Source organism: Mustela lutreola, chromosome 1, assembly GCF_030435805.1.
Source record: "Mustela lutreola isolate mMusLut2 chromosome 1, mMusLut2.pri, whole genome shotgun sequence".
In the NCBI taxonomy this organism is placed as follows: domain Eukaryota; kingdom Metazoa; phylum Chordata; class Mammalia; order Carnivora; family Mustelidae; genus Mustela; species Mustela lutreola.
Window position 1 is genome coordinate 100,580,395 of NC_081290.1, and position 18,727 is coordinate 100,599,121.

The 18,727-nt window shown below is 36.2% G+C and overlaps 1 protein-coding gene across 1 annotated transcript in view; it reads left to right on the plus strand.

The window, feature by feature from the left end:
* The window catches only part of COL25A1 (collagen type XXV alpha 1 chain), a 473,496-nt gene that overhangs the window by 430,104 nt on the left and 24,665 nt on the right, over nucleotides 1-18,727 (plus strand). Inside the window, exons 24-31 of the mRNA XM_059171218.1 lie at nucleotides 2,648-2,692; nucleotides 5,948-5,992; nucleotides 8,654-8,734; nucleotides 9,796-9,858; nucleotides 10,469-10,519; nucleotides 12,607-12,633; nucleotides 15,672-15,752; nucleotides 18,263-18,298. Of these exons, the coding sequence (XP_059027201.1) occupies nucleotides 2,648-2,692; nucleotides 5,948-5,992; nucleotides 8,654-8,734; nucleotides 9,796-9,858; nucleotides 10,469-10,519; nucleotides 12,607-12,633; nucleotides 15,672-15,752; nucleotides 18,263-18,298 (429 nt within the window). The remainder of the gene's footprint in view (nucleotides 1-2,647; nucleotides 2,693-5,947; nucleotides 5,993-8,653; nucleotides 8,735-9,795; nucleotides 9,859-10,468; nucleotides 10,520-12,606; nucleotides 12,634-15,671; nucleotides 15,753-18,262; nucleotides 18,299-18,727) is intronic.

Here is an 18,727-nt window from a genome sequence, read left to right on the forward strand (position 1 = left end):
TTGTGTTACACAAATATGATAGTTTTTTAAATTATTATGTTAGTCACCATACAGTATTTCATTAATTTTTGATGTCATGTTCCATGATTCATTGTTTGCATATAACACTCAGTGCTCCATGCAATCCTCGCCCTCCTTAATATCCATCACCAAGGTCACCCATTCCCCAAACCCCCTCCCCTCTGAAACCCTCAGTTTGTTTCCCAGAGTCCATAGTATAAAAATCTGGGCCTTGATATATATATATTTTTTAAACTTGCCTCCAGTTTGTGACCACTTTGCCTTTTGTCTTAGAAGCACTGGTGGTGGGTTTTTTCCCTACTGTGTTATCCATGAAGCTGTCATAACCATGACTGATGTTATCCTAGAATACAGACTTTAATCATTTCTACACATGCGTAAATATATTGTTTTCTAAGAAATGATGATGTCGGGCGCCTGGGTGGCTCAGTGGGTTAAGCCGCTGCCTTCGGCTCAGGTCATGATCTCAGGGTCCTGGGATCGAGTCCCGCGTCGGGCTCTCTGCTCAGCAGGGAGTCCACTTTCTCCTCTCTCTCTCTCTGCCTGCCTCTCTGCCTACTTGTGATCTCTGTCTGTCAAATAAACAAATAAAATCTTTAAAAAAAAAAAAAAAGAAAGAAATGATGATGTCATGTCACTAGAGACCCAAGTATGTGAAGCAAGATCGGTAATATTAAGATTATTTTTTACGACAATAATAATAAACAACAGCAACCTGAATCAGAAATTGGAATGGAAGAGTGGAAAATAAACGGATGGTGTTAAACTGATATTCACAAGTTTACATGTGACTGGATAACATTTTTCTGTGACCGGAGTCGCTGATGGAAAGTGTGCTCCCTCTATGACTACATCAGGTAGTTATGCACCCTACAGAACTTTTAGCACGCGTGGTACATGGGTGTTTCAGTTGGTTGAAAGACCAACTTTTGATTTCAGCTCAGGTCATGATCTCAGGATCGTAAGATGGAGGCCCACTCGGGGCTCCTTGCTGGTTCTGGAGCCTGCTTGAGATTCTCTCTCTCCCTCTGCCCTTCCTCACCACCCATCCCTCTGGTCACACACGCTCTCTCTCTCTCTCTCTCACTCACACACACACAACACAAAAAGAACTTTCAGCACGAGACTTAGACTAGAAAACATTAATGCAGAAATGATTCATGGATTCAAAATGAAATATGGAGAATCATCCTTCAAAAGAATACATTTTGTGGTGGTGCTGTAGTACTTTACACTAAGAAACTGGATGAATTCCATGTCACATTCTGTCTTTAGCCATGGCACCCAAAAAAGCTAATTGTAATGCAACAAATAAGCTAAAATCTAAAAAAGAAAAAATATTACTTACACCTACAATTGGGTATTTCCCTTTTCTTTAACTGAAGTGCTCTAGAATGGAACTCTTGTAAATAGCAGTTTCTCAGTTTACAGTCATGCTGACAAAGCTCTCCAGAACACCATTTTACTACATAATTTTTTTAATCAAATGAATTAAAATTTTGACATTTTCTTTTTTCTTAACACATAGATTTTTTTAAGAAAAATCTAAAAATCATTTTTTCTTTTTTTTAATTTATTTTTTATTTATTTTCAGCATAACAGTATTCATTATATTTGCACTACACCCAGTGCTCCATGCAATCCGTGCCCTCTATAATACCCACCACCTGTTACCCCAACCTCCCACCCCCCGCCCCTTCAAAACCCTCAGATTGTTTTTCAGAAAAACAATCTAAAAATCATTTAAAAACAATCTTTATCAGGTGATGAATGGCAATCTGACCCCTGCTCCCTGAAAAATCTTTATTTCTATCCTATATTCATTTAAAGATAGGATAATATGTTTTCAGTATCTTGTCAGTCTCTTATAGGACATCAGGCTTGCCAGAACGTATTCAGAAAATTGATTATTTCGTAAATGTATTATTGTACTTTAGCACACAAAATAGGTAACTCTGTCTTTGTCAATGCATTTTCCCAACAGAGGATTACCACCTTAACTGTCACGGTAACTCCTATTGCATGATTTCTGTAGTCTGTGACTTCATATTTGGTGTTGATGCATGCTGGCCATAATGGAACTAATGTAGCACTTGTTTTTGTCTGATATTGAGTTTTATGCTTTCTTTTATTAATAACCTTTTATGACATTTGCCCAATTAAGTCATTTGTTTGTGTAGTGAAAAAGACTAAAAAAGAAAAGTTATTGCTACTTTTCTTAAAGTCTTTGGCCTTATAATAATATAGCTTTGTTCCTCAGTGTTTGGGGAATCAAGTCCCTTGTGTGTGGGCCAGGCCAAGTGTGTGGAAACATAGGTAATATCAGTAAGCTATCTCAACCCAAGGAAATGAATGTGGGACACAGCAGCAATTTTGAATTATCTTAGAAAATAAACTCAAAAGCATCTTCAGTGTTATTTTACATAAATGTATTGATATTTTTGCATATAAGTAAATCATTTTTATAATTCCATAGCTTCCAAATTTGCCCTCATTGCAAATTAAGATTGAGAGATGTTTGATTATGACAGAAATAAAAGAAGTATATAGTATACTTATTATTTAAAGCATAAATAGTGATACATATACTTGCTACTTTTTAAAACTTTGTCTTTTCTTGGTTTAGGGTCCCCCTGGACCACCTGGACCTCAAGGACTACAAGGGCCAAAGGTTATTCTTTATTTTACTTGCTTCCATTTACCATGTATGATATAGAGAATCCCACCTTAAATTTATGTATCTTTGAAAAATCATTCTTCCAAAATGCTGAAGGAGCTGAGATCAGCAATATTGCTTAAGAGAGCTAAGAATAAACTTTGAGGTCTGAGCTTAAGAAAGCAGGATTGGGGAAAAAAAAAGAAAATTAGTAAAGAAGAGAGAGAAATAAGAATAGCATTAAATTTAGAGGGAAGATATTAAGAAAAACAGAATATTAAACAAGGGAAAAACAAGTTTTACAGAAATTATAAAGGTAAAATAGCCACTAACGAAAATTTACTCTAACACCAAAAAAGATTTTTCTCTTCAATTCATTTGTAATAATAAAAACAAGAGAAGATTGAGCAAGATGTATTCATAGATGACAATTTGAGAAATCTTTTTTGAGTCATTTTTTATAATGAATCCTATTATACGTATTCAAACATTCAGCCATTTAAATCTTAACTAATGAAACATACCACTTATGAATAGCAGGAACCTAGAATTTCTTGATTATATCTCAAATTTATTAGTGGTGTTCGCTTTATCCCTCTAAACTTAAACTTAGGTTTGTATAGCCACATTTGAGCAATTAACACATGGCCAGTGTCTCTAGCTTTTCAGAACTGAGCTGAAATATTTGTTGAAATATGGCTTTCATCATTGGAGTTCTGTAGGAGATTTAAGTAGTTTTGCAATCCATCTTTTGTTGGTGCCTTTTAAAGCAGTTTATTTGCTAAGTCTGTCATACACATACACTCACATACCTACACAGACATACACATCAGCTTTTGTATCCTTTTCTTCTAAGATGCTTAGAAACAGAAAGCTAGCACATAGAAAACTATTTTTCTTTTATAAAAAGGAGTATAAAGTAAAATAGTGCTGAGGTCCTCACCCAATAGATACATTTAGAACACGGAACCTAATTTCAAACAGATCTCATGTAAAACATTAATGTAAGGTTTGGGATTTTTAAACTTTCTATTTCTCTATCACATTCTGGTCCCTAAGAAATGTAACACAAAAATGCTCTAATTGTTTGTTCCTGGTGAGCAAGTCAGCCTAGATCCCTACTCTAATATTTTGGTGAGCTGGATTAGACAGCCACAAAGGAAATCTGCAGATCGTTTTTTCATCTGTGTAGAGGATCTACACAGGATCTAGGATCTAAGGATCTTTGTCCTTCTCCTCACTTGACTAAGTCTCCAGAACCAAAATTGGCCCCAGTGCTAAACACACCCTAAAATCTTCTAGGACTTTACCCTTCTTTAAAGCCCAAAGGATCTACAGAAATCCAAAGGGAATCCATCCCTTGTTCTAAAGAGACAAAAAAAAAAACCACCTAGCCATGAAGGATACATGTAGTGGTAAAACCTGTACCTCCCTCCTTATTTTATAATCCAATTACTATTCATTTTAATTGTTATTCAGTAAGTAATTTTTGAGCCTCTACTCTGTGATAAGGACTAATATCTAACAGAGACACTTGGATATAGTAAGGGTTTCAATAAGGAGCTTACAGTTTAGAACAGGAGATAGGCAAGTAAAGGCACAATTACTAATGATGAAGAGTACACGTTATGGATGCGCATATAGGAAGGTTACTCTCTGTTAGGAATCAAGAATGACTTTGAGCTGAAACTGGGATAGAAAGAAGCTGGCCAAATGAATGTCATGGCAAGTGGGCAGTGGGAGAGGAGTAGTGAGCCTCCCTTATCTCTCAGTCCTACCAGCCTTCCCACTATGCTATTACCATGCCCCACCCCAAACAAAACACAGTGATCTCATAACTGAGCTCTTGGACTGACTGATACAGTCTTTCAAGCTTTCCGTGATCTTTCCTCAAGAAGGTTGGGATATCTGAGATGAGATATGCCTATGACCAAGAGTCAGCAATTGCAGCCCGAGTCAAATACAGAACCCATTTGCCCTGGGGACTCACAACCTCAGACTGAATGGAAACCTATTCAGTTAGTGTTTCTCTTTCCCTTGTCAAACCAGGATCGGTTGACTTCTTACACATCAAGTAACTCTTTACCAACTACATTTGATGAGTGAAAGATAAATTCATAAGCCATGAGTTATGTTTTCTTTTAAACACTCATGAGTCACATTTTGAAGGTAAAAGCATAGCAAAACAATCATTACTGGGCCCAGAGTGCTGACAAGTATTCAAACTGAAACTAGGTCTTGGCCAGGTGCATCCAATCTCAGCAGACTTGTTTGTGGCAAAATAAACTTTGCTGCTCCCACAAAGAACGGGAAGTCAGGAGTAAGGAAAGGCTTTTCCTTTTTTTTTTTCTTTGCACTTTTGTTTGTCAGGCTTTCATTAAATGTTTGGAAAGCTCAAATTTCATTCTATGGCTGATAGCTGTTAAAGTTTTTACCAGGGAAAGACTGTCTAACAATTTCAAAATAATGGGATTTACAAAAGTGATGCATTGATCTAAAATGATATCTTACCTTTCAAAAAATTTGTTCAGTACATTTCCAAGTGAAAAATGACTGGAGATTTGTTGTTGGAATAAATATCTAGCACATTGTTTACATTTGTTTTAAATGAGACATCTTCAATTAAGAAAAAATAAATAGATTTTGGGTTTGTCAAGGTTTCTAAGAAATCATATGAATAGAAAACTTTATTTTATTCCTAGCATAGTATAGGTAATTGAATAAATCCAAAAGTGATTTTATGAAGATTGAAATGTTATCTGATTGATTCTATCTGGAAATAGCACATTCACAATCATGAACCTGTATCCGTTGTTCAAATGTTATCAGTTAAAATATTATAAACTTATGGCTTTGCACTCTGTTCTTAAGTCAGCTTTCATGTTTTTGCTTTTTTCTGAAGTTGGAAAATGAAGAGAAATCATACAGATTTTTTAGGGAGGAAAAAATTAACTAGGGCATATAGGTTGTTGTTATAGAATATGGTCAACCACTAAACGACCTCTATCAGTTTTCTTTCAGCATTTTTTCCTTTAGCCTACATCTCACTTGGGGCAAAAAATAAAAAATTGGACCTGAGCTACATGACTATTGTTACATATAATCTTCAAGAAAATGTTATTTCACTTAGTTTTGATATGTGTATGATATAACAAACTGTTCTTGGGTTACGATACATAGGCTGAAAGTCAAATTGTACTGTCACCAGCTAACATGACTTCTAGTTACCAATGATAAATGGAAGCAAGCGATCACTTTTTCTCTTAACAGGGAGAGCCAGGATCTCCAGGAATCCCAGGAGTTGATGGAGAGCAGGTAATTTTCAAAGATATATACTGTCATTCAAACATCATAATTGATCACCACTTTTATTATAGATTTGGAGCCAAAAAGACATGAATGTTGATATATGATATCCTCTCTATTTTTTTACCATCTGTTGTAGAGATTATATTAACTTTAAAAAGCAATTGCTTTTAAATTAGACATTAATTTTCTTTGCAGAAACATGTAAGAGGTATGACATTTTAGTTTTGTCTTAATACTCCTTATCAATCTACCAGTGACACCTCAGTAAATTTTTATTAGACTTATAAGATCATTACTAATTTAGTAAGAATAGGCTAACTTTGTCAATAAATACAAATCATTCAAGATTAAAATCAGTCGGTCAAAGTTTCCACAAAATTAGATATTGCTTATATGTGTTATTTTGACAAGATTTTTTTCCCAAATAAAGATTACACCTAAATTTCAAGATAGTTAGAAAAAAGAGAAACAGGTGGGGCATTTACTTACCTTCGTGGAAAATGGCAGTATCTCCAAGGGTTTCCCTCAACACAGAGGTTGGCAAACTTTTTCTGTAAAGGACAGATAGTAAATGTTTCAGGCTTTGCAGGTCACACAGAGTCTTTGTCACATTTGTTTTTTATCTGAACACACCTTAAATTTTTTTCAAAGATTCAGTCTGTGCAAAAATAATCCCTGGACTGAATCTGGCCTAGAAACTGTGGTTTACCTCTGACCAAAAAGAATCAGACTAGGAGAATGTGAACACTATGGGGAATTCAGAGTCAGATCCCAATGGTTAGCTTCAAGACATTTGATGTTTTCTGGGCTTCCATTATTTACCCAAGAAATGGCTGACATCAAGAAGATCATAAGAAATCAAAAGGATTCTTTACACAGTTGGCAAAATACGCTCCTCAGGAGATAGTATTAGATAAGAAATGAAGTTTAAGAGAAAAGTTATTTTAAGATCAGAGTGGTATGTTGCAAATCCTATAATGTCCCATTAAATAAATGTGATAATTCAAAAACTAAGAGGCTTTAGAAGATTTGCTATTATTAATCAGAAATCATATTATAATTTAAAAATCTGGTTGTCCTGGGGCACCTGGGTGGCACAGTTGGTTAAACATCTCGTTCTTGTTTTCAGCTCAAGTCATGATTTTAGGGTCCTAAGATAGAGCCTTGCACTGAGCTCTGCACTCAGCTGGGGGTCTGCTTGGGATTTTCTCGCCGCACCCCCCCCCGCCCCCTGCCATACCCCTCTCATTCATACACACTCTCTCTCTCAAAATAAATAAATAAATCTTTTTTAAAAACCTAGTTGTGTTACCTTTCCAATGTTAGTTATTAAAAATAATTAATTTAACATGCAGAATAACATATTACATGGTCCCTACATATACAATAGTTGGGTTTTTGTTTTTTTTTTCTATAGGCTTTTAAGTCCAATAGCAGAGATTGGCTGCCCTGCTACTCTCCATCATTAAATTCCTAAAACCAGCTAGGCGCTGATTAACCAGTAAGATCCATCTACCCATTTGGGCGCCTACCCACCCACCTAGCAAGTGATTCTGAACTAAGTGCTATAGGTATAAGTCAAGAAAAGACATGTTCCTGTCCCTAAGTAGTTTGTAGTATGGAAAAGTTGAACAGGTTTGGGCAGCCAGGGAAGAACTATGATCATCCTTGCTCGAGAATGGGCCATGTGGTCCTATGGTAGTGAAGCTCCTTGGATAAAAATACTTAACTATATAAATTAACTTCAGTATTATTACAAAATTAAGATTTGCTAGCACTCAAAAAATACTTTTATTTATTTCCTCACTGTAAAAGAATAAAAATAACATCATGGATCACCTCATGGGGTGTTTGAGAATAAAATAAGAACATTGTGGAACAGTTGAAGTGTTTCTAAGCTTAGTTGAACTCTGGTGCCTAATGACTAGGCACCTAATGATTGGTGCCTACATTATTTACCTTTCTCTATATCAAACCCTTGAAATCGATGGTGACCAGAACTTCCACCTGCTTTTAAGAGGGGGAGGAGAGTATCATGGGTAGAGATAGGAGAAATTTATCTAAACCTCTTGTTATTATAACATTAGTCCTTGTTCAAAATGTATATTGTACTGCTGAGAATTCAATCCCTTAAATTGTTTTCAGGACCAGTGGTATCAAATTAGCTGCCAGGAAAAAAATATAGAATCAGGAGAAATTATGTGAACACTTAAGTTCATGATTAAATGACCTAAGTAGTAGAATTTAACCCCTTTCATTACATGAGGAAATAGTATTGACTCAGTGTAGAAGGTAGCTTTAAGAAATAACTCTACCTGGGCGCCTGGGTGGCTCAGTGGGTTGAGCCTCTGCCTTCGGCTCAGGTCATGATCTCAGGGTCCTGGGATCAAGGCCCGCATCGGGCTCTCTGCTCAGCGGGGAGCCTGCTTCTCTCTCTCTCTCTCTGCCTGCCTCTCTGTCTACTTGTGATCTCTCTCTGTCAAATAAATAAATAAAATCTTTTTAAAAAAAAAAAGAAAAAAAGAAATAACTCTACCTAACAGTGAAAATCAGAATCCTCTCCGGATAGGACCACCCGCGCACAAAACTGATCTAGAATTCTGTTTGCCCTAGAATGTTACTATCAAGGGTTAATATGATTCTTACATGCAACCATATCATTTGTAGGGACTTAAAGGCTCAAAGGGAGACATGGGGGACCCAGGTATGCCAGGTGAAAAAGGAGGAATTGGACTTCCTGGATTACCGGTATGTTTATACTTTTTAGGGTGTGTTCATATCAAGATAAATTAATCAGAAAAGAGTTATATAATTAGCTGCACTCTCATCTAGTGGTTAATATTACATTAAAAAGTAATATTTTTACTTTTACATATTTGAGGTATTGTTGGTTAAAGGCCACTAAAACAAGTTTTAAAGCATCTAACCAAATGAATTGTAAAATAAACTGTCATGTTTTCCTGAATTATTTTCATCAAAAGATAGTAAAATAAATACAGTTGATCACTTGAATTTGGTATGTGTAAAATGGTGGTAGCTTGTCATTTTAAAATAAACTGTAATGATAAAAAATTAACAAGCTAGGGGTGCCTGGGTGGCTCAGTGGGATAAGCCTCTGCCTTCGACTCAGGCCATGATCTCAGAGTCCCAGGATCGAGCCCCGCATTGGGCTCTCTGCTTGGCAGGAGCCTGCTTCCCCTTCTCTCTCTGCCTGCCTCGCTGCCTACTTGTGATCTCTCTCTTTGTCAAATAAATAAATGAAATCTTTTTTTAAAAAAATTAACAAGCTAAAAAATATAAGACAATTTAGAAAGAAGTTACACTTGAAAGTGCTCTCTTTGTATGTGTGGAATGGTGTTTATGGTTTTACCCTACAATTTTTACTAAGAATTTGGAAGGCAAAATAGAAAAACATGTAGAAAATTTCACTGCCCTAGATCTACTTTAAAACAAGGAAGTATATAAATAAATGTCAATGAAAACCAAGCTAAAAAACTGACCTTTGCTATTTAAAGTGAGCACCACCATAAAAAATATGACATTTATAATCTAGTATATTTAACAATGTATAAGTTTTAAGCTAGTTTTTATTTACTTTATATTTTATTTCACATATCACCCACAATCCTAGAGATTTGGAGAGGCTTGCTGTTTGAGACTAAAATGCAGGGGGATAAATCCTTCTTTTGTATGTGATGTGTATAATATTATAAAAATTGCAAAAGAATGGTGGGTCTGGGGAGAAAATTCAGATGTTTCTTACACTTCGGGAAAAGTTTACTGGCTCAACTCTCACTGGTTATTTGTAGGGTGCCAATGGAATGAAAGGAGAAAAAGGAGACTCCGGATTGCCAGGTCCTCAGGGTCCTTCTGTAAGTCCTTGGCGGTTGAACTTCTGAAACAGGCCTATTATTTGCCCAGTTCGACCTGTGCCAGATGGCTTATTAACAATAAAAAGACCGTGAACCTCTTAGTTTGTCAAACTATAGAGAGTATATCTGTCGGCCTTGTATAATGAGAGACAAAGTATCTCAGAGATCTGAGGTAAAGGCAGCTTTTTAGGGGACCCTCTAATCCTAAGGAGAAAATTAATGATTTTCCCATCAAGCTTTTGGGTAGAGATTTGTGAACACAGAACATACTTTTTTTTTTTCCTCCCGAGCTGTTGCTACTCAGTGAAATAATTTGAGAGTTTAATAGTGGTTGTGGCATTATAGCATTTCTTGGTAAGCAGTTGTTGTCTTTTCATTTAATGTACTTTAAATTTATTCCCGCTTTTGTAAAACAACTGTATTTTTAGTGGTTTTTTTTTTAGTTCTCATTAATGAATTTCTAAACATAAAGACTCAATTGCATCACTTCTTCTAGTATTGTTCCACAGCAGCTACTAATGGCCTTAGCAGAACCCCAGCCTAAGATTCAAGCCAAACTGCCTTATCTAAATGAAGTAACCAAATCCATGTTTATGTTTTGGACATACAGATCATAGGCCCACCAGGCCCACCAGGCCCCCATGGCCCACCAGGTCCCATGGTAAGCCTTTCTTCTCTTCAAAATGTAGTCCTTTATTTATAAGCACGCTACTAGGGAAAAAAAAAAACATGAACACATCCCTCAAAATAGCCAGTTTGTATTTTGTGCTACTCTCTGTGGAATGGACAGAAAATACAGCGTGCATTGAGAGTTACTGACTTTATAGTGTTGTCTTTCACTATCCCAAACACATCTCTTGAGAAGAGATCGAGTAGCTTTGTGACAGGAAATTTGAAGATAGATTTAACAAGCTTTACTCCAACCTGCAGTATGAACATCAAAAAATCATCTTAACCAGCCAGTGTTTAGGCCATTAGTAATATAACAAGTTTAATAATTGTAGCCATTCATGAATGTGTCTAACCAACTTTGGTTGAAATCCTTTAATGAGATGTTTAATAGGAACATTTATAAAATAATAAGGTAAAAATTGAAGCCCACTTCCACAGATGACATGTATTGTTGCTTGTTTCTCTTTTCATCTTTATGGTGCTCTGGTGGATCCACTGTTCACCACAACTATCCCTCAATGACCAATGAAGTCAATGGCCATGCCCTCATCCAACTCATGTCTGGTGCTGAAGGCAGCCATTAAACCAGTGTAATTCTTAAAATGTCCACTTAATGGCACTAGTGTTAAGGCTAGAACGTAGAATGTAGCATGTTTCAAATGCCTTTGACTGTGGCAGGACTCCCAACAAGTTAGGCAGGCTCTAAGGTCACATTCATCACTACGGTGTCTCAATAAACCCCATGTCTTCAGTCATACAGATTAAATAAACCATGGGTCACTCTTCCCTCCTATTGTGCTCTAAGAAAGAATGTCACTGAAATGATCTAAGCCACAAAGCGCAGCTGTAGACCCAATCATCTATTTCTTACCAACTGCCATTTCCATTTCATACTGCAAAATTGTTATTATAATTAACCTTATTTTCTTAAAACTAAACAGTTTATTAAGAATTAAGCAAATCGCACACTTTGAGCTTTTTTAATACTCCCTCCATTTTATGTTAGAAAATTAAATTTTAAAATGCTATTTCCTGTTCATATAAACTTAATTAGCTTAAAGGGATTTTATATCATTACTAAAATAAGACTACTTGATAAAGTAGCAGCCATTTCCTGAAAATGCTTATCCATCACTAACCTAAAAGGAAAATATTTTTCTAAGTAGACATATGTAACAAATATTTGTATATTGCATGATAAAAATCTTTTTCACACTGTTGTATAATTTCACTGTTGGGTATTTAAATACTCCTCTCTCCGAAGAGTTCATTTAAATCACTTGAGAAGTTTAAAGCAATCCACAGTACAGTTTAGGTCATTTAGGTTAGAAATTAGTCTCTATAGTTAGATTTTCCACAAAATACAGGGGAAAAGCCCTGATTCATGTATGCATTATAACTTCTTTCCATTGGTAAACAACAGTTACGAGAGCCTTGAAGAATTCATCTTTGTAAGAACAAATGCATTCTAACTAATAATGCTTAGTGCATCTGTATTAGAATCCTTTCCTTAGTCTTAAATTGATTTTACTTAAATTGTAACAGGGTTCCAAACTTGACTGTCATCTCCTCATTCCTTCTTCTTTTAGATTCCTCTTGGGTCTACAGGACTCAATAATTCAAAGGTCTCCTATTCACTGGTACTTAAAATCTGGAACTTTTCTTTGGCAAATTTCTGTATTTTAAAACCCACCTCTATTCCATATAAACTTATAACGTGTTTCACATTTTTCCACCTAGATTTTATAAAAATGTGGATTTGAGAACTAGGAATAGTGTAGGTTCACAATACATTTTAAAACAAAATTTTTTTCCATCTAACCCTAGCAGATTTCTCCCTCCCTCTCACGGGTATTTAGCAGAAAGAATTGCTGTTAATGAATTTCCAATTACAGAACAATCCAAGAGCTAGAAGGAACTTTCACTAGGTATTAGCATCCACTGGCCTGCCTCTAGCTATAGCTCAAACAGGACGATTTCTTGTTTTACATCTCTTTGGTTACTCTATACAATAATCACTTCTGCTAGGAAATAGTGAATCAATTCTTAATTAAAATCTATGTTTTTCTTTTTCAGGGACCCCATGGACTTCCTGGACCAAAGGTAATCCAAAAAAATCCCTTGATTATTTGATTTCTGTTTCCTTGTTAATCATGGAGAAGCATGATGGAAGCATGTCTGTCCTGTCTTATTTATCTGTCAAGTAATGTTGATAATCTTTAAGCCTTTAAGTATCCAGATGTTTAAATCTCACAATGCAGAATGACTTACAACAAATTTAAGTGATATCACCTGGAGATGAACTATTCCTCATTTTGCCTTTTCCATGACACTGTATAGGTTCCTTAAGTTACTAATCATAATATACTCAAAATCAACCCTTTAGAAATGTACCTGATGAGATTCTCAGACTAGTCCAGATGCTCTTTCTTATGATGTCTCATTAGTTGCAGATTCAGATGTTACTGATACTCCTTGTTTGTCATATAACAGCACTGCAGCTAAATGCTTTGACTACCCAACATCTTAATTTTGTACTCCCCCAGAGATCACTGGTCTAGAATGGGGTGGGGCGTATCAGGTGTGTTCTAGTCAAGAAAAGATTACTCACTTACATATACTCTATACTCTGGATTAACAAGAGAACAATAGAGAATACCCCTCCTTGTCAGAATTAGTGCAGTTTATGTTGGAAAAATGGTTTGCACCTGTTTGTTGCTTTTGTGTAGACCAAGAGGACATTTTGGAGGACTAAGAAGAGCCCTGAAAGAAAGGTTCCTTCCTTCACGGAGCCTATGTAATTAGTACCTATATTCTAATTTCAGCTTTGCCACTGACAGTCTGTGTCACCTTAGGCAGACTACTTATCCTCTCTCTGTTCCTTCACTCACTCAACTAGGCAACTTTCCTCTTAGTGTTGTGATAATTTAACGAGGCATATTTGTAAGATACTTAGCAAAATATCGGGTGCACCTGTCAATGAATACCCAGTAAATATCAGTTGTTAGTGTCTTCCGATTTGATGCTTTGTTCTAAATTTAAGCATTTAGGGGGGAGAAAGCATGAGGGAAGGTTTAAGCACTCTTGAAAGCTCCTCAGTAGTGAGTTGGTGCATTTAAATGGTGAGGGGTAGGGGAACACAGAAATGCAAGAGCTAGAAATCAGAAAGCTTAGAGGCAGTCCACCCTCTCCTCTAGGGGCTCCTCCTGGTTCACCCAACTTTAGTAGTATAGAAGTATTGGTCTGAAATGAAACCTAAGTTTCATTTTTGGGGTTAGACAGGTGACTCACTCAAGAATGGAAAGAGTTCATGCCTCTTTATTCTTCTAGACCACCCTATTTTCTGGTAAGACCAGTGAGTGACAGTGTCTCAGAAGTATGGGTTATAGTTTGGGGTAAGGGCATTGTTTTCTGGGGGTCAGGAGAGAGACCCCATCTATTAGCTTTGGGGTCTTGGTCGTTATCTAAACCTCTCTGGGTCTCTTCCCACTCTGGACTAAATCAGTAGTTACTCTGGGCTTCTCCTTGGATTTCAAGGCACCACTTAAATCATAAATTTCACAAAATTATAAAGTTGAAAAGACTCTGTAGATTACCTGTGCTTATTCCTTGATTTTACAGATGATAAACTATGGGCCCATGAAATTTAGATTGTTTGCCCTGAGTTAGACTGCTAATTAAATGACTGATCTGGAACTAGAACTTAAGTCCAGAGTTGGAATTTGGTCTTTCTGTCTCTACCTTTGATTATGTATAAATTCACTTTTTTGGGTTAATGCCCACTCATGTCAATGTTTGATTCCTCACCACAGAATTCTGTGGCCTACCAAGGCAGCGCTGCCTAGTCATCATCCCATGACCTCTAGCTCAAAGTCCACATACACGCAAAGCCATCAATCTCAAGTAACCAGTTAACTAAATCTGACTCCTAGAGCCTTGGCCTTAACCTCATATTGACTTGGGCTCTGGGACAGTCCCAGGATCACACTTTACCTATCACAGCACATTTGAACTTCCTATAGTTCAAACATCCTACCTTCCGAATCCCCAGAACCCAATAGGTCATGCCAATATGTTCATTACTTTGTGACCCCTTTGGAAGTTTAAACGCTAAGTGGGTCCTTGGACTCACTGTTTAACAAACATCATACTGACTTTCATCAATCAGACAAATGGAGAAAATACTTCCCAGGTTAGTAATTCCTCCTGCTATGTAAGCACGTTCTCTCCCCACTCCCACTCCTACCCAGTAAGACTCTATAGGGCATTAGAGACTGCATCTTCCTTTCACAAATCTTTCCAGATTTTTGTGATGAAATTAATGCCTTTACTTAAAAGTTGACAAGTGAGCAGGTCAGAACTCTTATTTCTAAAATGGTGCTGCTGAGAAAATAGTTATACTGTATTTTTAGGTTTGTAAATATCGAAGTCAGGAGAAATTGTCACTCGCCATGACTTTTGTAATGTCACCTGAGGTTAAAATCCATCCTTCTTTAACTTTAACATTGGATAGACAAACAGTAAAACTACATGTAAGCACTGTGGTCTTCATATTCTCTTCTGGGATTGGCTATCAGTTGTCTATTCTGTGAATTAATCCATGTAGGGATCTAACTTGGCAATGTCAGTGAATGAGGACTCACTAAATGGCACTACTTCAAACATCAGCTGCTACATTTTTAGCTCATTCCCCAGGGCAAAATGCTTAAAGGCTTAAAATATCTGTATATAACACTGTCCTGCATATTCCAGTTTTTCATTCCAGCAGAGTAGGTTTTTCCTACTGAACTTCCTTCAGCATCCTCCACTCTGTCTTTGATTTGCTTGTTAAGAACAAGGTAGCATAACACCAGGTTCTCTGATGTAGAACTGAAAACTGTGGAACTCAGGAGTATGCATTTCAGTCAGAAGGAGTACGCTTGCTCAGGAGTTTTGCTTTCTAGAATGTTATTTGTCAATTTCAGTTTATTAATTTTTTTAAATGTCTGAAATGAATTTTGGATGGATGCAAGACAAGTCTAGCTTGACTCTGCTGTTACCTAGAACTGGAATCTGCAACCATTTCGGAGACTGGCTCTCTTCTCTCAGCAGTTGAAACACCCATGATAGCAACCAAAATTGGCATTTGCTTTTGCATTTAGGGTGAACCAGGGTTAAATGGTGTTAAAGGATTGAAGGGTGAACCAGGTCAAAAGGGTGACAGAGGACCCCTTGGTCTTCCAGTAAGTAAAGAAAACTTTCCATTTCAGTGCAAATCTCAGACTTTTCTTTCTACCCTAAGTAACAACTCTGGTTTACTCAGTGACTATCTTACACTTGAGATTTCTGCGATTGGAAAATGTATTCTATTGGAGCAGAGCTCAGCCCCGTTTTGTTTGAGGACTGCTCTCGTGTCAGAGGAAGACCCCGTGACAAACGATGCTCTTAGTGTTCTGTCATTCAATTACATACATGCCAACCTTCTTCTTTAAAGATGGATGATTCTTCTCCCATCACCTTGCCCTTAAAAAAAAAGCATTGTGCTAATTATGTCATAATTTCTCCCAAATGTTTTAATAATTTAGTGCAGGTCAGAATCCTCCCTCAATTTTTTTTTCTCTTTTGATACCAAAAACTGTAGCCCTCTATTGGGTAGCAGGTATGCAATTGGCCATTGCTGATGGTGTGAGGTCAGTGCTGTGGCTCCTTACATTAATCAATCATATCATGGTCTAAATGTTTTATGTTGTTTGTTTTGAAAATGCCCTCTTACATGGTTCTTTTGGCAACAGTGGACAGGATGGAAGTAGTATTTTGCAGTAGCTTCGAGACAATTTTTTTGAGATTTTTTTTTTGAGATTTTTATTTTTAGTGAAAAGGGAATTTTCATCTTCCATGCATTTTATGCCAGTCTTCTTCTCACAACTAAAAGATTTTTAAAGATGATAATGAAATATAAGGTTTTAGTTTCAGGGTATTAACATGCTGACTATTCAGTGAATGCAGATAAAAGTCAGTAAAGAACATTATAGATTATCTTATTAAAGTAGGACATAAAATTGGTAGAAAATAATTTATTCACGTATTTTAATAGATTAAAACATTTTGGTACTTGAAGTTCTAAAGTGTTCTAGATAGCCAGTGCCTTACACAGATCTGGCACATAGTAGACATTCAAAATGTGCTCATTTATGAATGAATGATACAAGATGTATTATTAGAGTATAGGTTCAATCACACCAATTAGACCATGGACTAGAGGCACAAAACCTCTATAATATATTAATTATATATAATTACATATATAATATAATAATATATTCTCTTATTCCAGGCAAATATGATGTTATACTATCAGTACAAAATTTTACCATCTCCCTATTTGTTTTTAAATGTTATAATAATGGTGACTCTGAACAAAGTATCAAAGGACAAAAGAAAGTTTGGATTTGTTTTATTAAACCCTCAATCTTATTTCTTTAAAGTTTGCCTTAATTTCAAATTTAGAGCTAGTGATAATTTCTATGCAGTAATTAGCCAAAAGCTCTACATATGTTAGCATTAAACAACAACACAGGGTTTTTTTAAAAATTTTAATCATTGCCAACTTAAGATGCATTTTGCAATTATAGTCTGACTCACAATAGAACTATATAGAAGAAACCGTAAAACTAAAAATATGCAAATATATATAGTATAGCATTTTTGGTAGAGTTTGCAGCTGGAATAGATTTTTTTCTTTCATTTTTTATTATTAACTGTATCTGAAGCATAAAATGGGAACCTAGTTCTTCAACCTTGCCAAGAGAATTTATAGGACTAGTGTATCATCTTTCTTAAATACTCCTTGATTTAATCAATATTTTTAAAGGACTATAAATCAGTATTTGAGTTTTTAGATACAAAAGACATATTCATAGAAGTAATTGTGCTTATTCTTGAAACAAGCATTGAAAATGTCATATTTTAATCATATACCAAGATTAAAGGTAAAAAAATATATATATATGCATTGCCTGAGAATAACGTATTTTTAAAGTACCTCCCCTCCAGACTTTGATGCAATGATTTTTTTAACTGAATTGAGGAACAATTTTGTTTAGGACGGTTATTTTTTGTTTGGACTCATGAACTTTTTTCTAGTTTTTTCCTGTTCCTAGAAGTCCCTCTAGTGGTAATTAATGTGAACAAAGTAAGAAAACAATGAGAATTGTTCATGTAAAATCCAGTCATCTTGGCATGGTGAAGTTCTGCATTTGTTTTTCGTAAGTTCTGTTTTAACAAGAAAAACTGGAACCTTTTTATTCCTTTCGGAAACGCTAATTCTGATTGATTATTATAATGAGCCCTTTTTTAGAATATTGGCCATTATATTTTCTTGAAACCTGAAAAAGTTTATTATCAACAGTACAGTCCTTAGAAAATGTGTATCACATGGAAATTAGCGGTATGTGAATGTTACCAGAAACTACTTTAAAGCCCTCTTTATAAACCTCATTATTTCTAAGTAAGAATTTTTTGAATGGAAATGTCATGAAAATGCCATCATCTGTGGGGTGTTTATCGTCACGTGTTTTGTTTTGTTTTGTTTTTTAAACTAACAATTTGTAGCAATGTGACAGTCATCCCAGAACCCCATGACTGTGTATGATGTTGTTTGAAGCGTTACATTTGTTCATCAGTACCTCATACTAATCTCTGTTCTTGTCCTTCGTGTTATACCCACCAACCCTGCTACCAACCACATACACAGGGAGCATCTGGCTTAGACGGAAAGCCAGGATCCCGGGTGAGTCAGTACCTCATCTTGCTCCAACCTGTTGCGTGGCTATGAATTTGTGCTTCGGGACAGACTCTTTTGCCCCAGGTACTCCCATCACGTGATGAGGGGGACACAGACTGGAGTGAAAGGAGAAAGTGTACAAAGATGTGGTACAAAAGGGAAAGGTGGGCAGAGCAGAGTCTGCAGCTCTGATCTACTCACAGCTTTTAAACTGCAGGACAGCCTTCGGAGGCCTAAGTTCCAGGCTGGAGAACTTGCTAGGTGGTAAGAATGACCAGTCTGATTAGCCTCACGGTCTTAGAATCCCAGACAAATTTTTCCAGAACTAATGGACATTTCCTATAGTTCCGTGGGCAGGCTCCTCTGAAGGGATCATAATAATGTGAATTCATTTGAACTTGTTCTTCCTTTTATGTTTCTGTCCATATTAAAAAG